The 24,300-nt window shown below is 38.7% G+C and overlaps 1 protein-coding gene across 5 annotated transcripts in view; it reads right to left on the minus strand.

Annotated features, from left to right (window-relative positions):
- Positions 1–24,081, minus strand: part of ZC4H2 (zinc finger C4H2-type containing) — a 63,635-nt gene extending 39,554 nt beyond the window's left edge. For 2 of the 5 annotated variants that reach the window (XM_075539063.1, XM_075539059.1), the window contains exon 1: positions 23,855–24,024. In XM_075539063.1, the coding sequence (XP_075395178.1) occupies positions 23,855–23,907 (53 nt within the window). In that variant the 5' untranslated portion in view covers positions 23,908–24,024. Of the gene's footprint in view, positions 1–8,509; positions 8,577–9,485; positions 9,653–23,854 lie in introns of those variants that run through there. The other 3 variants (XM_075539060.1, XM_075539061.1, XM_075539058.1) reach the window with 3 other exon arrangements.
- Between the last annotated feature and the right edge of the window lie 219 nt (positions 24,082–24,300).

Below are 24,300 nucleotides of genomic sequence, written 5' to 3' on the forward strand. Positions count from 1 at the left end.
GTCAAGATGGCTGTCATTGATCAGCTCTTCGGAGAAACAACAGTCTGAATCTTGACAGTTGCCTCCTAGCTGAATAGCGGAGCGCTGTGACTTAGGAGTATGTCACCATGATTGGGCACTTTTACATAAATTCTGTACCTTGTTTTTGCATTAAAATAAGACTTATTTAAACACACAATTCCCCTTGGCCCCACCTCCTCTTTAAATGTCTACCCTGATCCTTAAGGCTCAATCACTTCCACTTAAATTGATGAAACAAGCAGTTAGTAACCAATTTTTGGTTTCTGTTGAACCTCCTAAGAAATCTATGTTCGAACTGATCTTTGCAAGGTTGAGCGAAATGCTAGCTTTTTCACTCACCCTCTCCCCGCCGTGCTTGCATGCCGACATTCTCTATTCTTGGTACTGAGAAAATGTAGACTCACGTGAATTGGAAAAAATCTAGATTTCCAATGCCAAAGGGTTAAATCTTGGATTTCATTGTGATGATATACAGCCACTTTTCTTTTTTTTTGGCAGTGACATTTTGGGCCACTGTTTAATTAGGATACTGAAAATAGTGTCAGTTCTTGAGTTTTGGGTTTTATTTCTCCTGGGTTTTTCATTCTGGCACATGTGAATTTGTTTTGCATAAAATGAAATACAATTCTTTTGGTCTCTGAAGATGGGTTTAGAATTACAGGAACATCTGTTTGTGGTCTGGGAATGACCCAAGATTATGTTGGGACTGATTAGTTACTTGGATGTATTTTTGATCTTTGCAAAAGAAAAACAACAAGTTTTATGTAATTATTTTAAATTTGTTACAGATTTTCATGTTCAGAATAAGCAATTTTTCAAGCTTGATTGAAATACTTTTCAATTTCTTGGTGTGTGAAAACACGTCCAATTTTAATTATCATATGAAAAATTACAATAGGTTATGTAGCTAATATATTCCAGGCTCAGTAAATAAACACTTATTTTTTAAAGCAAAACAAAACAGAACTCCCAACAAAGAAAGTCCAGACCCAGATGAATTCAATGGTAAATTCTACTAGATGTTCAGGAAATTTACAACCAATCCTACACTAATTATTTTGCTCTAGTTATTCTAATTGCATAGAAAGGATGGAAAACCCTTAAATATTTTTTATAACCCTTATAACAAGACCAGGCAGGGAGAGCACTAAAGGGAAGCATTTTAGACAAATATCCTTCATGAAAACAGATGCAAAACAAAATCTAACACAATAGAATCTATATATATATGTATATATATATACACACAAAACACATCATGATCAAATGAGATACATCCAGGTATGCCAGGATGGTTCAACATTAGAAGGAAAAGGAATTCACCATATGAATAAAACACAGCTAAGAACTACGTGATCATATTGATTAATGTAGAAAGCGCATTTGACAAAATCCAACCTCTTCTTGTTTAAAAAAACAAACCAAAAAACTCTCAAGCAAACAGGCAAAGAATAGAAATTCCTTGATATAAAAAAAGATATAAATACAAAACCAATGGTCACCATTATTCACAATGGAAGAAAAATGCAAGTCTTTCCTTTGCAAGTGAGAGTCAGCCAAGTACGCCCTTTATCGCCACTCCTATTCAATATTGTGCTGGAAGTCCTACCAAGAGCTAGCAGGAAAGAAAAAGAGGAAATTATAGGCATCAAGATTGGCAAGAAAGACTAGAATTTACATGTCAATTAAGTTTGCCTAATAAAAAACAATCGTATGTCATTATTTTATTATTTTGACTGCTTACTAAGTAATTTTATTTTCCTTTGAAATTATTGAATTGGCTTAATTGTTAGTTATTAATATCATTCATTCAAGGGATTTTTATTACTGTTCAGAATCTTTATTTATTCTTTTTGTAGTCTGGTATCAAGATTATTATGTTATGCCTAATGCTCTAAAAATAATGCTAATGATTATGTTCAGAAATATTTTCATCTAAGGTTCTTTTTAGTTTTGCAATAATCTTATAGTTAATTTCTATGAAGTCTTTCAATTTTAAGAAGTATTATTACTATGCCATAATCTTTACCATTTTAGGCTTGTCACTACAGGTAAGTTTACTTTGCATGACCAAATATTTCAAAAAACGGACTGTATCAGACTTGTGAAAATGGCTATATTTCAAACATGAACACCACTGGACTAAATCAAGATTTCTAGAACTCATATGTCAAACCTGCTGCAGTTTTCAGAATACTCTTCCAAAGTTGCAAGAGACCAAAATTTACTACCTTAAATTGAGTAAACAAACCAAGGTTAAGGTTTACACGAGAGTATTACTGATATAATCAAAGTTCTATTACCTCTATATAAGAAATCTCTTTTTAAATTTCTTTAGTTATTCCAGATATGTTTATCCAATGGTGTAATCCTTTAAATCCAAGTTTTGTACCTCAAATATGATTAGAAAATATTAGAGGAATGTAAAATTTCTCACTAAATATATCCAGAATGTTTTACTTAATCCTACCAGTGGAATCCAAGAAATGAATAATGAAATGATAAGAGGAGCTCTTCAAAGCCAAATAGTTTTTTTTCTTCTGTTACTTATACTAACTGTGTTAGTCCAGATAGACTAGAAAAACAAATTCATAGACACTCATAAGTGTATAAGAGAAGGTTTTTATATAAGAGCAATTGAATATTGAGAAAACATTCCAGCCCAGTCCAGATCAAGTCCAGAAGTTTGATATTAGCCCTTGTGTCTGATACCAATCTGCAAATTCCTCTTCAGACTTATGTAATACATGCAATGATGCCAAATGCAATCCAGAAGATCAAAGGCCAGTGGATGGAAAATCTTTTGGATCCAGTGGTAGTTGAAGCATCTGAGTGCTGGCAGGGGTCTCCACGTGGCTCCTTCAGCTCCAAGACTCTAACGTAGCTCCATGTGTCTTCTCAACAGGAATGTCTCGCAGGGAGTGTGCACATGCCCTGCTTCCAGCGAGCTATTTATCTCCTTAGCACCTCCAAATGAGGTCATCAACTTGCGACCTGATTGACAGGCTAAACTCCACCCCTTCACTCTGAAGTCTCAAATTGACAACAACTTATGTAACTAGCACACTAGCATTTTTTAAACACTGTAAAAGATATTTTTCAGAGGTCAGAGAACTCTTTGACATGCACCAACCAGAATATAAAAACCTAATTAATATCTCAGCAAAAGAAAATATATACTGGGAAAAACATCAATTAAAAGGATCTTTGGAATCTTTCTGGAACAAATCCTAACTAATCTTTCCCACTAACCCTTAAGTTGCTAAATTATGAAAAATTAAACTTGAATCCATCTGTCTCAAAGAAGGCTAAAAGCTCTGCCTGGACTATTCAAAATAGTGAAGGAATTAAGCTGATGGTCAAGTGCTCTTGTGGCCAGAAACAAATAAATTCCAAAGTATAAACTCTCTCCAAGTTTATGGAAAATAATTTTATGTAAATTGCTAAAATGTCTGGACTTTGTTTCTTGATTGCTGGCATTCTTATTTTGCTATATATTGGGGTTTTTTAATCATTTTATTGGGGCTCATACAACTCTCATCACAATCCACACACACACACATCAATTGTGTAAAGCACACTTATACATTCGTTGCCTCCATCATTCTCAAAACTCTACCTTTCCATTTGGGCTCCTGGAATCAGCTCCTCATTGTCCTCCACCACCCTCCTTTCCCCCTCCTCCTCCCCCATGAACCCTTGATAATTTATAAATGATTATTTTATCGTATCTTGCATTGCCCGGCATCTCCCTTCACCCACTTTTCTGTTGCCCATCCTCCAGGGAGGAAGTTATATACAGATCCTTGTAATTGGTTTTCCCTTCTTACCGCCATTCCCTCCTGCTATTGCCACTCTCACCACTGGTCCTGAGGGATTCATCTGTCCTGGTTTCCCTGTTTCCAGTTCCCATCTGCACAGCTATGCATCCTCTGTTCTAAGCAGGTTGTGAGGTAAAATTGGGATCATGATAGTCGGGGGGAGGAAGCATTTAAGAACTAGAGGAAGGTTGTGAGTTTCATTAATGTTACACTGCACCCTGAGTGACTCATCTCCTCCCCACTACCCCTCTGCAAGGGATGTCCAGTTGTCTACAGATGGGCATTGGGTCACCATCACATGCTCCCCTCATTCACGATGATATGATCCATCCCACCCCACCCTCACTTTGGTGCTTGATACCTAGTCCCCACGGCCCTTCATGATCACACATGCTGCTGTGCTTCTTCCATATGGGCTTTGTTGCTTCTGGGCTAGATGGCTGCTTGTTTACTTTCAAGCCTTTAAGGCCCCAGTTGCCATATCTCTCAACAGCGGGTCACCATCAACTTTCTTCACCACACTTACTTATGCACACATATGTCTTCAGCATTTATATGGGGAAGGTAATCACACATGATAGTTTTGTTCTTTGGTGTCTGCTACCTGATACCTTCATCACCTCATGATCACACAGGCTTGTGTGCTTCTTCCCTGTGGGCTTTGCTGCTTCCAAGCTAAATGGACGCTTGTTTACCTTTAAGCCTTTGAGACCCCAGACACTATATCTTTTGATAGCTGGGCACCATCAGCTTTCTTTACCACGTTTGCTTATGCACACGTTTGTCTTCAGTGTTCATGTCGGGAAGGTGGGTATCATGGAATGACTGTTTAGCTGAGCGAAGTGCTCATGTATTTAGGGAATGTGCATGAGTAGGCCCAATGTCCACCTGCTACCCTACTACTAAAGCTATAAATATATGCACATAGATCTATTTCCCCCATAATCATAAATATATTTACATATGTACATGTCTGTATATAGGCCTCTATGTATGCCCTTTGCCTCCTACTCCTTTCCTCTAATTTCCTTATGCTTTCTTCCTGTCCCACCACCATGTTCAGCCTTCATTCTGGTTTCAGTAATTCCTCTCGATTGCATTGCCCTTGGTCACTCCCTACCAGTCCTCCCATCATCCCCTCCCTCCACTGGTTTTGAACCACTCGTTATTCCCTTGTCCTAACACCTCCTCCCTTCCCCCACCTCCCACTCTTCCATGTCCCCCCAGCCCATTTGGCCCATTGTTTACTTCTCCACATTATTTATCCAGAGTATCTCATCTAGCTAGACCTGCAGAGATAACAATATGCGCATTAAAATTGGGGATGGCCTCGACAGCACCAAAGTGGCACATAAGAACCTGGCCACGATGGCAGCAACACCAACAAACTAATAAACAAAAAAGTCAGTGACATGCAAAATCTAAAAGAAGAGAAAAAAGAACAAAAAGACTGTTAATAGTTCAAGGTCTGTTTGTTGACCTTTAGGAGTGTTTTCTGGACGAGTCTGATGGGACACCATGCCCTGGCCCCAAAGTCTATCCTTGATACTCCCTCAGGACCTCCTTGCTCTGCTTCCCCCGCCACTCTGTTGCATGCCCCATGTTTTGCCTCAGTGTGGTGGGTTCAGCTCAGTCACACATCCCACACTGTGTCTCCAGTGCTGTCCCGTGTAGGGCCACGGGTCAGTGCAGGATGTCGCATCTCGCAGTAGGGTCGGCCATATGGTCCTCTCTGTGCATGGGCCGCTCCAAGCCAGGTTATTGTACTCTGAGTTTGGTGGGCTCTGGTGGGCTCCACTCCCTTCCTACCCCTTCATTTGCTTCAGCTTCCTTCTGGATATGGTAGGTCAATTCCTTTCCCTCACCAGACGATCCATTTTCATTTTCTGTGGCACTCCCTTCCATGCTGGGGGTCGGGCTGATTCTGGTTGGGACTGGGCGTATAGTCCAGTCTTTTTGTGGATTCCTCCAAGCGTTACGTTGCCCTCCTAGTTTGGTGCATCATGGTAGGATCTGTATGCACATTTCAGTTCTATGGGGACACAACCAATAATCTCCCCCTGGGTGGATTAGTGCCCTGTTCCCCCCCATGTCATCAACTCCGTTTCTCCCTACCCTGATTCTCCCTCCTCCTGCCCACCTTCCTTTTCTTTATACTGAACTCTCATGTACCTCCCTGGGTGTGGTCTGCCTTCCCCCAAATTATCTATGTTTCCATCCATTTATTGTGAGATGGGTGTCTATTCTATTTCTGCTGTGCTGATTGTACTTACCCCAGGGGACTCATGCTATACCTGTCCTTTTGAGATTGGTTTACCTTGCTTAACATGATTCCTTCCAGCTCTTCCCACAAAACAACATGTTTCATGTGATCATCTATGCTTTTCAGTGTTGCCTAGTACTCCATTGTGTGTATGTGTCAGAGTTTACTAATCCACTTGTCTACTGATGGAAACTTAGGCTGTTTCCAAGTCTTTGGGATTGTGAATTGTGCAGCAATAAACATTGAAGCACAGGCGACTGGTAGTGTTTTATTTGTTACCTCCATTGGGCATATGTCCAGTACAGGGATGGCTGGGTCATAAGGTATATATTGCTTTTTTACACACCTGCAGTAAAATCCTGTTTTAATATCCTATTATTTCCCCCTGCAAATAACTGAAGCATAAGTTTGTCTTATCATAGGTATTATTTGTGATAATTCCTTTATAATAGTATGAATTCTTTAGCTAATATTCTTAAACTTTCTCTTATTATATATCATGACTCTTACTTATGTCTAGCTTTTGTTAAATGTCTATACTTTGGCTAAATTAGCTCAATCAGTAGCTAGTACTGTTAATCTGACTGACTGTTGGATTTGCCATCAATCCTCCAAATCAAGATATACTACTTCACAGCCTTTACCTATACCTGTGTTTGATTATATCCGATTTGAGTGATTTAAGGTAAATTGTGCCAACCTTCAAAATTATTAGCAAGTCTCCACATGCCTTGTTTCAATTTAAATTAACATCCTTAAGTATATCTAATAAATTTGAACAAGCTACTAACTCCATTCATATTCTTTTAAGATTATGTACTTGTTAGGTGCCATGGAATACTTTCCAACCCATAGAAATCCCATGCACAACAGAAGAAAAACACTGCCCAGTCCACGTCATCCTTACAACTATGCTTGCAGCCATTGCCACAGCCACTGTGCCAATCTATCTCTTAAAGAGCTTTTTCCTCTTTTGTTGCCCCTCTGCCTTACCAAGCATGATGTCTTTCTCCAGGGACTGGTCTATCCTAACAACCTGTCCAAGGTTTGTAAGATGAAGTCACACCATGCTTGCCTGTAAGGAGCACTCCGGTGATACTTCTTCCAAAAAGATTAGTTTGTCCTTTGGCAATCCATGGTACTTTTAATATTGTTTACTAGCACCACAATTCAAATACATAAATTCTTCTCCAAACTTCTTTATTCAATGTTGAATTTACACATGCATATGAGGCAATTGAAAGCATCATAGTTTGAGTCAGACACACCACATCTTAGTCATCAAAGAAATATCCTTGCTTTTCAATATTCTAAAGAGGTTTTATGCAGCAGATTTACCTAAGAACACGTTCAGTGCATCTGAAACAATGTCTCACCACTTTGCTTCTAAGGAGCATTCTGGCTGTACTTTTTCCTAGACAAATTTATTGGTTCTTTTGGCAATTCATGGTATACTCAATACTTTTTGCCAGCACCACAATTCAAAAGCATCAATCCCCCTTCAGTCTTCCTTATTCCTTATTATGTACTTAGAATAATCTAATTACTCATGCGGTGTAGTAAACCTTAGAAAAACTAAGGTACTGCCATGTCTTAATGGGGTGACTTCAAAGTTAAATCATAAACTCCATTTTGAAGTAAATTAAGATGTTCATTTTGCTTTTTTAAAAGAAACATTCAGATTTTGTTTTTGTCTTGTTGGGGGTGGTGGTGGTCAATGGTTTATTATTTGAGAACCTAAAAAGACAAAGACCAATGTTTTTAATATGGATAGAGAATTCTTGGTGCTTGTAAGTAATGTTTGCATAGCTGGTCCCAGAAAGAACATCTTGGTCAGCAGGAGGGTGAGAGATGGAACTGATGTGCAGTGTGAAGTTAGAGCCTATAAACAACTTTGTAGCTAAAATATGTATGTAGTAGTGATTTTAAAAAAATCATTTTATTGGGGGTTTGTACAACTCTTATCACAATCCATACATACATCCATTGTGTCAAGCACATTTGGACATTTGCTGCCATCATCATTCTCAAAACATATGCTTTCTACTTGAGCCCGTGGTATCAGCTTATAGTAGTGATTTTTGGTTGACTTCCTGACTACCAATTTTTCTCATAAGCACGTCCTACTTTGCTTTCATTAACCTTTTATAAATCTGTAACTAAGGTAGAGACTGAGTTTGTTAGGCTAATGACACAGACTCAAATTGTAAAAGTGACTAGGATCTTATATACAGAGAGAGAGGCATACTGTCATCAAATGAGAAAAAAAACTCGAAGACAAATTACTCCTTTGTGAGTGATCAAAACATCTGAAAACCAATGCATACTGAAGATGAGTCTGCTTGCCTAATGAGATTGTTAGGTTTTGTGTCAACTTGACTTTCAGCAAGCAATGTTCTGTTACCTGTGTATCTCAGTTGTTAATGTGTCGTCCTGCAATCCTGATGTCACATCATTCTTCATATCGTCCAGCTTCTTAGTATATTTGCTCAGCATACAAAATGAATAAGTATGGTGATTTTTACATATTCAGGATCACCTAATTTTGTTCAAACAACTCTCTTTGTCTATATACAGATTCCTCCTGAACACACTTAAGTGGTTGGGAATTGTCATTCTTCATAATGTTATAATCCATATGATTGAGTCATTTTTAAAGTCAATAAAATGCAGGTAAACATCTTTCTGGTATTTGCTGCTTCCAAGGAAGATCAATCTGACATTAACAATGATCTTCCTCATTCCAAACCCTTTTCTGAATCCAATTTGAATTTCTTGTAGCACCCTCTCAATGTACTGCTACAATTGCTTTTGAATGATCTCCAACATAATTTTACTTGCATTTTATATGAATGATATTGTTGGATACTTAATTGATTGCCAGAGAGTCTAGAATATCTTGCCACAGACAAGTGAACACTTCTAAGCATTGTATCTGTTTGTTGAAACATTTCAGTTGGTATTATATCAATTCCTGAAGTCCTGTATTTTCACCAGTGCTTTCATTGCATCTTGGACTTCTTTTAATATTATTAGGTTTTCTTTAAAATTAAAAGATAATTTTATTGGAGGCTCTTATAACAATCTATACATCAATTGTATGAAGCATATTTGTACATATGTTGCCATTATTATTTTCTAAACATTTACTTTCTATTTTAGCCCTTGGTATCAGCCTCTCTTTTTTCCCTCCACCTCCCACAATTGTGACACCTTGATAAGTTATACATTATGATTATTTTCATATCTTACACCAAATACTATCTCCCTTCCCCCATGATTTCTGTTATTCGTCCCCCCGGAGTGGTGGTTATGTGTTCATCATTGCAACCCGTTCCCCCTTCCTCCCCTCCCCCCCACCTGCCCCCTACCCTCAATACCATTAGTTCTTGATCATATGCTGCCTCTTGAAATGACTCTGTATATTCCTTCCATCTTCATTTGATGCTCCCTTCAATACTCAATACTTTACCATAGAGTTCTTCAATAGTTCAACCCAAGGCTTGAATGCCAATCATGGGAACTTCAGGCAAGTTAGGCAGACGTGCTATACAACAAAAACATCAGGAAAGCACTGAAATCGATACAAATAATACACCTGGAACTAACTCTGAGACATGGAGGAAAAAACAGCGAAGTGAATTAAATAATGACTAGAAGCTCTGGGGTGTAGTGGCTATGCATTGGGCTCCTATCCACAAGGTCAGCAGTTCTGAACCACCAGGCCACATTGAGGGAGGTGAGGCTTTCTACTTCCATGAAGAATTAGTCTTAGAAACCCATCTACCCTGTCCTTAGGGTTGCTCTGAGTCAGAATTGAATCAATGGCAATGAGTTTGAAGGTTTTCTTTGTTGTTGTCGTTGTTGGATTTTGAGGTAGGAAAAGAAGGAACTTAAGTGGTATAGTGGTTGCGTGTTGGACTGCTAATCACAAGGTCAGTAGTAGTGCAAAACCACCAGCTGCTCCACAGGAGAAAGTCAAGGCTTTACACCTGCATAAAGAGTTACAGTCTCAGAAAACCACAGGGACAGTTCTACTTTTCCTATACGGTTGCTATGAGTGGAAATCAACTCGATGGTAGCAAGTTAGTGAAGTAGGAAAACAAGCTGATTAGAAGATAACAGACTGGTGACAGATGGAAGAATTGTTAGCTAGATCTAGACAGTGGCCTTGGCATACCAGTGTCTAGTGACAAGAAAGGTAAGACACAGAAGTATGGCCAGCTCCTTCATCCACTTAGTGGCCAGTGACCCCAACTTGTCACCCCCCTGTCTCTACTCTCATCATGCAATTGTCACTCTGTTAGAGGCCAGAGCCTTGTACTTCTGGAAGAGAGGTAGGTGTACCATTCTTGTGTCTGGAGAAGCATGAACTCCCACTCGTGTATCCAGCAGAACATGCAATGCCAAGTCCTTGTCTACACCCAGACAGGTAAGAACTCCTCCCACCATGAACTACCCTGCTCCCATCTGTCCTCTGGCCCAAAATAATTCTTTCCAGGAATAGACACTCTAATCTCTGTCACCATCTCAACTAGCATGAATTACTTCCGGATCAGGGGCTCTAATTCCAACCAATGCAGAAGTTGGCAGGAACTCCATCTAAGACTAGTGTAGCAACCCCTCCAACCATACCCTATGGACTCTATAGTTGGCAGAGGGTATCGAACAATAGTGTCTCCACCCCTGCCCTACAGTCTTCTTTCCTGATTTGTTCTTTGTATGTATATTTGTTTTCCTTTTTCTTTCTCATGGCTTATTTTTAATATGTTCTTCCTCTAATTTGATTTTTTCCATTTTCCCCGTTTCACTTTTTATTTCCTCTTTTTTCCGCTCCCTAGTTTTGCTTATTGTGTTTTATTCCATTTGTTTTTCTATTTCTCTACCCTTATTTTTACTTTTCTTTTATACTTTTTTCAGTTATTAAATTATTTTGTGCTATTGTTTACCTACTTATCCTTGCCTTTTAAAAAATTTTATTTGTACTATTAAGTATTCATTTTGGCCTTGTCCACTTTTTTCCCTCTTTTTGCTTCTTGTCTTATCTTATGGGACACAGCAAGTATACCCACACAGGCCACTTTCATCCCTACCCCTGAAAGGCACACCAGGTGGTACTCCTGTATCACCAGATCAGATATACTTATCTTCTATATAGATGGCAAATAAATCTAAGCAAACACGCTCACATTCTTCATCATACTTATCAGGAGATTAGTGGTGAGTAGATAAAGTTTTACCAACATACAATCATAAATTAAGCACAGATACAATAATACTGTGATGTCTCAGCAACAACTGACAATTTTACTTCACACAAAGAAACTTAACAGAGTATTAAAAAAAATTAAATTAAACAAAAACCACTAACATGTTTTCTGTTGTCCATCCCCCTAGGAAGGGGTTATATGTAGATCATTATGATCGGTTCCCTTTTTCTCCTTCCCCTTACCCTCATCTTACCCTCCTGGTATCTCTATACTCATTACTGGTCCTGTGGGGTTTATCTGTCCTGGATTCCCTATGTTGCAAGCTCTTATCTGTAACAGTGTACATGCTCTGGTCTAGTCAGACTTGTAAGGTAGAATTGAGGTCATTATGAAGGGGGGTGAAGAATTAAAGAACTAGAGGAAAGTTGTTTCATTTGCACTATACTGTACCCTAACTGGCTCATCTCTTCATTGTGACTCTTCTGTAAGGGAATGTCCAATTGTCTACAGAGGGGCTTTGGGTATTCACTCCACACTCCCCACCCTCATTCACAGAGACAGTGGTCGGTGTAAGACATAGGAAAAAACATAAATTACCAAGGGTTCATGAGGGAGGGAGGGTGGGGGAGGGGAGAAATGAGGAGGTGATATCAAGGGCTCAAATAGAAAGAAAATGTTTTGAAAATGATAATGGCAACATATGTACAAATGTGTTTGACACAGTGTGTGTATGTATGGACTGTGATAAGAGCTGTAAGAGCCCCCAATAAAAAGATTTTTTTAATCTCATTAACCTCAAAAAATTAATATTTTATCAAAACAAAAAAGGAAAACCATAAAGATCTAGTAAACACTATATCAACAACAATGAAGAAAACTAGAAACCTAAAATAAAATTATGTGGAATACAGAAATCAGCAGCACCACAAAAGCACACAATAAATTCATATATATCAATAATTACAGTGAATGTAAACATGTAGTACACAATAGATAAGAAAACAAGACCCAACAATGTGCTGTCTACAAGAAAGACACCTTAGACACAAAGACAAAATAACCTAAGATGCAGATGAAAAAATATATCAAGCTAAAAGCAATGCTAAAAGTGAAGAGGACTTGAAGCATTTGCTGATGAAGATCAATGATTACAGTCTTCAGTATGGATTACAAATCAATATCAAACACCCAAATCCTCACAACTGAACCAACAGGTAACATCAAGATACATGGGGAAAATGTTAAGGTTATCAATGATTTTGTCTTCCTTGGATCCACAATCAATGCTCATGGAAGCAGAAGTCAAGATATCAAATGACACACTTTATTAAGTAAATCTGCTGTATAAGACCTCTTTAGAGCACTGAAAAGCAAGGGTATTTCCTTAAGGACTACAATGCTCCTGACTCAAGCCATGGTATTTTTTTAAACAACTCATATACATGTGAAAGCTATGAAGAATCTATGTGTTTGAGTTATGGTGTTGACAAAGAATATTGAAAGTACTATGGATAACCAAAAGAACAAACATATTTGTATTAGAAGAAGTAAAGTCAGAATGCTCCTTAGGATGACAAGGCTTTATCTCACATATTTTGGACATATTATCAGAAAAGGCAAGTCCCTGGAAAAGAACATCATGCTTGGTAAAGTAGAGCGGTAGTGAAAATCAGGAAGACCCTTAACAAGATGGATTGATACAGTAGCTACAACAATAAATTTAAACATAATGATATAGTTAAAGTTTATTGTGCCAACCTAGCTGATATACACATGTGGGGTTAATTGAAGGGCAGAGAGAGAGATAAATGGCTCGGTGAGCCCCGGCTTAGCCAGTTCCATGCTTCAGCTGCCGAGGCTCACTTGCTGCAAGACATCTCTGAGGAGAAGCTACATGAACCTACCCCGATGCAGTTCTGGGTGCTGGAGCAGCCGTGTGGAGACCCCGGCCAGCACTGAGATGCTTATACGTTCACTGATTCTGTTTTCCTCCTGCAGTCGGTGTCATAGTGTGTGTTTTGTGAGATGGAGAAGGACTTTGTGGATTGGTGTTGGACATATGGGTTAATGTTGGACTTGTGGGCTTGGGCAGCACTGAATTGGGATGTTTTCTTGATGCACACTTAACCTTTATATAAAACTCTCTCTTATACATGAGTTTCTGTGGATTTGTTTCTCTAATGTACCCAGACTAACACACATAAGAACAATAAAAAGGATGGCATAGGACCGGTTGGTGCTTTGTTCTGTTGTATATAAGATTGGTATGAGTAGGACTAACAACAACAACAAAATGAATGAAATAGGAGCAAGAATGACAATATTAATTTCTGATCAAATAGACTTGTAAGACAAATTCCAGCGTAAGAGAACAAGCTTGCTGATTAAACAGAGACTGATGGCCACACAAAAGTCACATGACAGCTATGATTATGGAGGTTTATGAGGGAAGATAACAGGTCATCAAATGTTAAGAATACAATCTTTTGTGCACAGCACTTCTTCTGGACTATACTGGCAGGAATGTCTTCGACCTTCAGCCTCTCAGCTGCATGGTCCTTTAGCCTTTCCCTCTATGAACCAAAGAGCTCACCCACCACCTTGCCTGATGGTTTCGGTGCTGTTCCTCTGCTTTGTCTCATGGTCTTGGAATAGTTTATCTGTCTATCTCATAATCTTACTGCTGTGGTCTCTGCTGTGTCCATCGATTCAGGCAGGGATTCCACAGGTGCTCTACTGTTAGCTGCTCATTCCTGATGGTGATGGGATTCATTTTCCTGCTTCTAGGATAGCTCACTCTTATTCCCAGCAGAATGGAAATACTGGCCAATCCCCAAGTTAGAGTGTTCTATATCTTATTTATATTCCCCTACCTATTCAACTAAATGTAAATTTAAAAAATATTATGCATAGAAGAGCCATATTAAGCAACGGCACCTTACTACACATCATATACAAAAACAAAGCCAAGATGGAGCCTTAAAGACCAAACCAGCACTATAAAGATCATCAAGGAAAAATAGGGACAAACTTAGGGGCCCTGACACATGGGTCAAATACACAATCAGATAAAATAAAAAACACAAACAGTACAAGACAAAATATATGACTAGGACCTCCTAGATTTCACAAGAAAAAAAAAGAGAACACAAGACTGGGTGGGTGGGAGTAATTTGTAAATGCCATGTTAGACAAGGTAATATTCTCTTAATTATAAAGAAAATGTCAACCATGTAACAAGAAAAAGACACACAATCCAATTAGCAGATAGGCAGAAGACATGAAAAGACACTTCACCAAAGAAGGCAATTAGGTAACCACAAAAAACATGAATAAATTCTTATGATAATTAGCTATCCAAGATGTCCTGAGTGAAATTAATCAAATCACAAAATAACAAACATTATATGAGACCAAGATTATAAAAGGCAAAAATAAGTTTTCACACAAAAGGAAACATTCTTTGATGGTTATCGGGGTTGGGAGGAAGGAAAGGAAAGGAAGGAAAGCCACAGGTTGTAGCGTAGGAAGGTAATGCCTGTTAACAACTTGGGTTAAGAGGAAGAAAATACACAACAAGAGGGAAGGTAGGAAAAACGATGGAGGCAGGGGAAGACACTAGGAGGTTCTCAAAAGTTAAAGGCAACAGAAGCAAATAATGTTATACATACAATAATACAACAGTGGTGATTTATGACTACATGCTTAGATACAAACACAGAATAAATAGGTGGGAGAGAGAGTGGGATATATATACACGTGTGACTGAAGCTATTTGTATATGAGTATTTACTTTTGCTAAAATATATCCATGAATATGAGGGGGACATAGTTATAAAAACATCCATGAACACAGAGGGGTGAAAAGTTATAAAAATTTCTTAGGCATAAGCAAACACTTTAAGGAAATGAGTTATTGGGCCTGGGGGATCAGGACCATATTTTCAAAGACACTAAGAACAACTGTCATAACATAGTTTACAAAGACAATATTCTACACTCTAATTTGGTGAATATTACCAAAACCAACTGAGTAACCATACAAGGTACATCTATTCATCTTTCCTCATCCAGAAGAAAGAAGAATACGGGAATTCAAAAGACACAGTGATACAAGTAATAAAACAATCCAATGGGCTAATGAACCACATAAACATCAGTTTCCATGATCCTGAGACAAGAAGAACTAGCTGTGGCCCTGCCATCATTACTATCAGCTCTTAAAAAGATCACATTAGAAGGTCCTAAATAGAAGGCTAGAAAATGATGGAACCTTACTCAAAATCATAAAAATAGCAGGTTTGCTCATTGGATTGAGACAAATAAGACCCTTCAGACTCTTACCCTTCATGTCAGGAACTGAACTTACCTCCATAGTAGAATAACCAATCATTTAAGGTCAAAAGGGCAGCATTTACTCAACGACAAAGTTCAGAGGTTTAGAAAAGGAAGGATGGAAAGGAAACAGAGAGGAAGTGGGATGAGCGACGTACATTGAGGGAATTGCTACGGATGCGCCAAACCAGAATGCATATAAACTGTTATATGTAAAACTATGATCTGCTTCACACTGGGAAGCCTTCACTTACTTCACAATACAAACTTTTAAAAAAGAAATACAAGGCATGTTTTCCTCTTTTGGTTTTTTAACTTCATATTGTACATTTCAAAATAATACTTTATTTTCTCAAGCTACCCTTTGGAACCTCTATTTTTAACTCTTTATTTATTGTAAATACTTTGAATATTTAAAAATCAGATCAAAAGTTTTATAATCAGTAGTTTATATACATTTTGTTTCATCTCATTCACTGCAATTCCTTCTGTGTGCCTTCACTTATCCTACTTCCCCCCTGCTTCGTGTTTCTATTTTTCTTTCTTTCCCAATCTTTCTGAACTGTGTCCTTAGGGAGATGTTGCCCTTTTGCTCCTATATAGTTTATTACACAAATGTGTATTTCACCAGTGTTATTATTCCCCTCATAGAGCTGTATATTGTTTGGCTCATACTTGAGTCACTGGGGTGAGTTCAGTTCCAGACCTGAAGGGTGTCTAAGAGTGACAGTCTCAGGGATTCTATCCATCTGTACTCGACCAGTAAGCTTGGTTTTTTATTTTATTATTTTGAATTTTGTTCCATATCTTTAAAATATTCTGTTAAGAAAATTTCCTTAATTAGTTCTATCATTTGCTTTTGCTACTTTGTGTTGTAGACCAAGTTTAAGGGTCTCTTCTGATACCCATTTTGGTCTTCTCTTTGTTTCCCATCTTTTTAATGAACTTGTGCTTCCCTCTTGTATGCCATTCTTGAGATCATCCTACAACTCATCTGGTCATTGGTGTACAATGAGTGAAATTTATTTATTCGTGAGTTCTTCAAATACCACATTCATATGTCAAATTCCCATAATATGGTGAGTTTCTGTTAAGCTATGTCACTGGTATCACAAATAACAGCATGGCTTCACAGGATAGATGAATAGAAATTGGCCCTTTTGAAATAGAAAATCATATGGCTTAATATGCAGGCAATAAAACAATCAAGAGGAAAGGAATCATGTTCATCATCAAAAAGGATATTTGAAAATCTATTATAAGTACAATGCGGTACTTATAATAATATATATAATAACTTAACAATACAGCTATTGTTAAAATGTATGCATCAACCACCAATACTAGTAATGAAGAAGCTAAAGAATTCTGTCAACATCTTCAATCTGAAATTGATCAAATATACAATAAAAATTCAAGAATTATTAGCAATTGGAATGTAAAAGTTGGAACTAAAGAGGCAGGAACAGAAACTAGAAAATATGGCCTTGGTGATAAGAACAAAGCTGGAAATTGCATGACAGAATTTTGCGAGACCACCAACTTCATCATAGAATATTCCTTTTGTAACATACATTAACTCCTCCACATGGATTATACAGAAATTAAATGAACTAAATCTGTGAGAAGAGACAATAGAGAAGCTCAATAACAGCCACTAAAATAAGGCCAGGGACTGATGGTAGAACAGACCAACAATTGCTTACATGTAAGTTCAGAATGAAACAGAAGAAAAATTAAAACAGGTCCACAAGAGCCAAAATATGACATTGAGTATATCCTGCCTTAATTTGGAAAACATTTCAAGAAGCTATGAGATGACATCAAGACCATCATATATGAAGAAAGCAAAAAATTGTTAAAATGAAAGAAAAGATCAAAATGGATATCAGCAGAGACTCTGAAACTTGCTTTTAATTATAGAGTATCTCTGGAAATGGAATAAATGATGATGTCAAAGCGCTGAAAGAATATTTCAAAGAGCAGGACAAAGGAAAATATTACAATAAACTGTACAAACACCTACAGTTAGAAAACCCAAAAGGAAGAACCTGTTCAACGCATCCTAAACTGAAAGAATGCAAGAAAAACCCCAAGCCTTGGATTGAAAGCTTCTATAGGAAAAATATTGAAGGATGCATGAAGCACCTCAAGAAGATGGAACCAATACAGACTCATCAGACCAAAAATAACTAGAACTACGTGAAATTCAATAATTTAAAGAGGTTGTAAAAGAGCAAGAACCAGTGTTACTAAAGAAAGAAAGCCAAGCCACACTGAAAGCATTAGCCAAAATTAAGGCTCCAGGAATAGATGAAACACCACTGGAAACAGTTCAACAAGCTGATAAAGTACTGTAAGTAATCATTCATCTATGCCAGGAAATATGGAAGACAGCTACTTGGCCAACTGGCCAGAAGAGGTACAAGTTAGAAAGAAAGGTGACCCAATAAATGCCCAAATAAAAGAAGAATATAATATTGTATGTAAGTAAAATTTTGCTAAAGATCACTGAACAACAGTTGCAGCCATACATTGACAAGGAGCTGCCAGAGATTCAGGCTGCATTCAGAAGACATTGTTGAGCAAGGGATATCATTGCTGATGTCAGATGGACCTTATCTGAAAGCAGAGAATACTGGAAAGATATTTACTTGTGTTTTATTGACTATTCCAAGGAATTTGACTGTGTAGACCATAACAAACTATGGATAGCCTTAAGAAGAAGAGGAATTACAGAGCACTTAATTACACTCATGTGGAACCTGTACATGAATCAAGAGGCAGTTGTGTAACAGAACAAGAGAATACTGTGTAGTTTAAATTCGGGTTGTATCTTCTCACCATGTTTATTCAATCTGTATGCTAAGCAAGTAAAGAAGTTACATTACATGGAGAAAAATGCAGTACCAGGATTGAAGGAAGGCTTATTAAGAACCTGTGATACACAGATGACAAAATTCTGCTTGCTAAAAGTGAGTGGGACTTGAAGCACCTGCTGAGAAGATTCAGGATTGCAGCCTTCAATATGTATTATAACTTAATATAAAGAAAATGAAAATCCTCACAATGGGACAAATAATTAATCTACATAATAAATGTAGAAAAGATTGAAGTTATCAAAGGTTTCATCTTGCTTAGATACACAATCAATGCTCCTGGAAGCATCAGTCAAGGTATCAAAGAGCTCACTTCATTAGATAAATCTGCTGCACAAGCAAGATGTAACTTTGAGTACTAAGATATACCTGCCCCCAGTCACGATATTTTCAAATGCCTTATATGCATGTGAGTCAATAAGTAAGACTAAAGAAGAATTGGTGTGTTTGAATCATGGTACTGCCGAAGAATATTGACAGCACAGCAAACTGCCAAAAGAACAAATCTGCCCTCAAAGAAATATAGCCAGAATGTTCCTTAGAGGCACAGGTGGTGAACAAGGCACAGGGGTCATCTTACATACTTTGGACACCTTTTCATGAGAGACCAATTACTGGCAAAGAACATCATGCTTGGTAAATTAGAGGGGCAGTGAAAAGGAGAAAAACCTTCAACAACATGGATTGCTACAGTGACTACATCCATGGGCTCAAACATAAGAACAATTATGAGAATCGCACAAAAAAGGGCAGTGTTTTGTTCTGTTTTACACAGTTACTATGAATTGGAACTGACTCAAGCACACTTAACAACAAAAAAGTGAAGTGATCAAACCTCATCAGGCATTATATGCACCCTTCTCGCCATCAAGTCAAGTGCAATGTATCCGAGAGGAATTACTAAGAGCCAAATGAAGGGTGAGCATGCTAACGGGACAGAAGAAAGGTAAAAGGAAATGGAGGAAAGAACCAGGAGGCAAAAGCTATTTACAGAGGTATAGCTATAGGCATGCATATATGTAAATATATTAATTTATGATGATAGGGATAGAGGTCAATTTGCATATATTTATGTTAAGTATTAAGATAGCAGACAGACTCTGGACCTCTACTCAAGGCCTCCCTAAACACAAGAACACTTTGTTCTAATAACCTGGCACTCGCTGATACTCACCTTCCTGACACAATCGCTGAAGACAACATGGGTGCATAAGGAAATGTGATGAAGAAAGCTGATAGTGCCCGGCTATCAAAAGATATAGCATCTGGGGTCTTAAAGGCTTGAAATAAACAAGCAGCCACCTAGCAGGGAAGCAACTAAACCCACATGGAAGATGCACACCTGCCTGTGTGATCAAGAGGTGTCCATGGGATCAGGTAAGAAAAGATCCAAAACAAACAATTTTATCAATATGAGCGAGGGTGGGGAAGTGGAGACCCCAAACCCCTCTGTAGACAACTGGACATCCCCCCACAAAAGGGTTACAGGAAGGGACGATTCCCCAGGGTGCAGTATAGCACCAATGAAACAGATATCATTCCTCTATTTCATGGATGCTTCCTCCCACCCTCCACCCCCACTATCATGACCCAGTCCTACATTACAAATGTGGCTAGACTGGAGTACAAACATTGGTACAGTTAAGAGGTCTCCATACTTGGAATCCAGGACAGACAATCCACTCAGGAACAATAGCCTGATAGTGATATCATGCGGCGGGGGGTGGGGGGGCAGGGGAAAGTTGGAGAAAGGGGAACCCATCACAGGTTGGATATATAGCCTCCCCAGGGGGAGGAATAACAGAAATGTGGGTGGAGGGAAACAACGGTTGGTGTAAGATGTGAAATAACAATAATAATATATAATTGATCAAAGATTCATAAGGATGAGAAGGTGAGTGAGAGAGGGGGAAAAAAGAGGAACTGATACCAAGGGCTCAAGTAGAAAGAAAATGTTTTGGAAATGTTGATGACAACATATGTACAAGTGCGCTTAATACAATTGAATGTTGAATTGTCGTAAGATTTATAAGAGCCCCCTAATTCCCCTCACTCTCCCCACCCAACCCCAGTTCCCAATAAAACATTGCAGCAGTCATTGTCTCTATGCAGCCACTCTTTCTGTGCTTCATATATTGGGAAATCTAACAGAAACAAATTGGTACACAAAGAACAAAATAATAAGAAGAATATTAAGATAAAAATAAAGAGTAAGAAAGAAAAGATCACCAATATTTAAAATTCCAGAGAAGATATTTCTTCATGAAACAAGTGAGAAATATTTAAACTTAGAGCAAATTTAGATTGAGTCAAAAGGGAGGTCAACTGACCAAATATCATATCATGATTTGATCCACTATAATTAAGTTTACAATCATCTCTGTCTAATAGTAAAGCTGTATGAGTACCTCACCTGTGGCCAGAAGTGACCTACCAGGGACCTAATCTGACTAGTCTACAGATGGATTTGGTGTTCCCACTGTCCTCCATAGTCTTTCACAAACTAGATGTGCACAATTTAAGTGCTGATACATTTCCCTTCATCATATTTGGATTTTGTTATCATTATTTTTGGATCACAAAGGCAGGTGTGCTTCTTCCATGTGGACTTAGATGGCTGCTTGTTTGAATACAGGCCTTTGAGACCCCAGACACTATTCCAATTAATAGCCAGGCACCACACTTTGCTATAGTACCTTTATCTTCAGTGTTCTCTCCATAAAGGCAAGGGTAGAGTAGGGCCATATTATAGAGCTAACTGTTCTTAGATTGGTGCTAGAATTAAGTGGCAATCCAAAATCCATATGCTTTTCCACAGGACATGAATGACTCTGGTTTACTTTGGCCATCATATTATGACAAAAACAAATACCAATAAGAACAACAACCACCCCAAAAAAACTAAAATTAAATTTTCCTAAAATAAAGAAACAAAAAAGAAAAACATTGTCAACCATCCCCCTGAGTTATAAGGCAATTGCATCGTTGTGATCAATAACTTATCCAATGGTGTAGAGTTTAAGGTACTGTTGATATGAGGAGTTTATGCAAGTATAGTCCAACTGCAAACTGCAAACCATGAGATGTTGCTTTGTACAGATTGATTTCTTAATTGAGCTCTGTTTACATTGAACGTGAGGGTTGGCGCTAGGGAGAATTACTGAAACATTTTTTTAAGAGTAGATACTTGCCTAATAGAAAAATACCTATCATGCTAATGCAAGATGAGCATTGAAATACGAATTGGTTATTCTTTGTTTTAATTGATGTACTAAGACCACTTAGACACAAGTGTTTACTGTACTTATTGATTGATAGGGTAGAGCTAAAAGTTAGTGTCTTATTTTTTGCTGTTCTGTTATTAATTTCTCCATTTTTGGTGTTTTTGTGGGTTACTTGGACATTTACAAAATTTTTATTTTAATACGTTTATATTGTTTTAAAGGAGTCCTGATGGCACTGTCAGGTCAGTGTTGAACTGTTGACCACAAGGTCAATGGTTTACTCACCAACTGCACTGCAGGAGAAAGATGAGGCTGTCCCTTCCCTTAAAGATTTACAAAACCTCAGAAAGCCTATTTAGGGTCACTGTATATTGGAATCGACTTGAGGGCAGTGTTTTTTGTTTTATACACCTCTTTATGTGGTTTTTAGTGGTTTCTCCAGCTGTAAGAGAGGACAGGAAGGCCAACCTCTTAAGTATCAAGAAATGGTAATTAACTTCCTTTCCCTACCCTGCAAAAAGGGATAGAAATCCCTCTAGAAAATAAGAAACCAAGGTTACCACAGAGGTCAGTGCCACTACCATGACCACCACTACAAATATGTGTGGGCCTTACTTCAAGGGTTATATCTCATCTCCTGCTCTAAATCCTGAGTCTTAAAAGGCACTTGACATCATCCCCACCCACTTCCTTTTGACCACCCTTGTTGTTCGGTGCTGTCGAAATGGTTCCAACTCATAGCAACTCTGTGTACAACAGAAAGGACACTACCTGGTCCTGTGTCACCTCACAATTGTTCTTATGTTTGAGCCCATTGTTGCAGCTACTGTGTCAGTCCACCTTGTTCAAGGTTTTTCACTTTTTTTTCTGTCGCTCCATTTTACCAGGCATGATGTCCTTCTCAAGGGACTGCTATCTCCTGATAACATGTCCAAAGTAATGAAACCAAGTCTTGTCATTCTTGCCTCTAAAAAGCATTCTAGCTGTACCTCTTCCAAGACAGATGTTTGTTCTTTTGGTAGTCCACAGTACTTTCAATATTCTAAGCAAGCACGTCACTTTGGGACTAAGGTACACCTTACTCAAACTACGGTATTTTCAATTGCCTCTAATGCATGTGAAAGATGGACATTAAAAAAAGGAAGGCTGAATAAATATCGATGCATTTGAACTATGGTGTTGGTGAAGAATGTTGACCACCCTGGGTTACTGAAAACCACTCCATAGGGGTGGCAGACCCAAGCCACTTTCTAAATGAGAATGTGAACCAGGATGGTGCTCTGCAGCTGCAGAGAGAAAATGAAGGAAGGGCTGCTGCCTGCCCAGATAGTCAGAATATCTTGGAATGATTGTATTCTGACAACTACAGCACCACAGAGCCGAAGGAGTTCTTTGAGCAAAGGGTCTAGGGACATGGCCAGCGTATATTTCGCCCATCCACACTTTACCTCGGGCACCTAAGAGTAGAAGCAAGGGTACCACCATCAGGACAGCCCCCCAGTCCCCAATACTGAGTGACAGCAAAACAAATACACTCTCCCATCTAGGCGCACTCGCAGTTCCCCCAACCCCTGCCCTCTGGCTTCCTCTGCACACCCCTAAGCTCGCACCTCATGGCAGCCTCTGTCATCCCCATTGCCCTTGGCTAAGCTCCAGATCCTGGAGTTGAACTGGAGACTGGGGAGTTGGAGACTCGGGTGTTGGAGACCGGGGTGGGGGACTGTCAAAGACATCTTGGAGTCAATCAAATACTTTTTTTAAAAGCACATCAAAAAACACTGCCTGCCTCCAAGAAGAAAAACAACCATCTCATATTCATCCCCGCATATTTCCATCGGCGTTTCACAGATAATCTGGTCAGAAATGTCCTCTATTTAACACTCTCCCATCACTACAGTCTCCGTTTTGACTCCCTCTTTCTCTGCCCCCATCCTCGATTCTCACTTTAAGTCCTGAGTAAATAGCCATCACCTTTCGCCCCACTTACCACCAGTAAGCAGTTCAACAACAAATCTTTTCCAATAGATTTTACTCAACCATGGAGGCGAGGAATTCTTGGAGTGAGAAAGGAAATGAGAAGGCCTTGGAACGTGCCTCTTACCTGATCTCTTTAATGCTTTCCAGTTTGCACATGATTTCTTGTTCATCAGCCATGCTTATTTCTTTCAATTTCAGGTCGTGAGAAATTTACCCAAAAAACACCAGCCAGGGAATACAATAGACCAATGTACCCACCTCCTCACAGCTCGGGGCTTTGGGATCTGCGCTCTGAGCCTGTGCAGTAGGAACTTGGAGAATACCTGGGAACTGTAGTCTTCAGCTCCTGGGATAGCCAGACAACCGGAGAGCCTGCAGGACTACAATTCCCAGAAGGCCAAGCGAGACACGCCTGATTATCTTCCGGTTGTGTGCGTATTCTCCCTGTCCTCTCCTCTCTCCTCTCCTCTCCTCTTTTATCTCTCTCTCCTAAATTTTAAGGGGGTCCGACAGCCTCTCTCATGATAAATTGTGGTTGATTTATTTGAACAGGGAACCTTGTGGTCAGCT

This window comes from Tenrec ecaudatus, chromosome X (genome assembly GCF_050624435.1).
Source record: "Tenrec ecaudatus isolate mTenEca1 chromosome X, mTenEca1.hap1, whole genome shotgun sequence".
Taxonomy (NCBI): domain Eukaryota; kingdom Metazoa; phylum Chordata; class Mammalia; order Afrosoricida; family Tenrecidae; genus Tenrec; species Tenrec ecaudatus.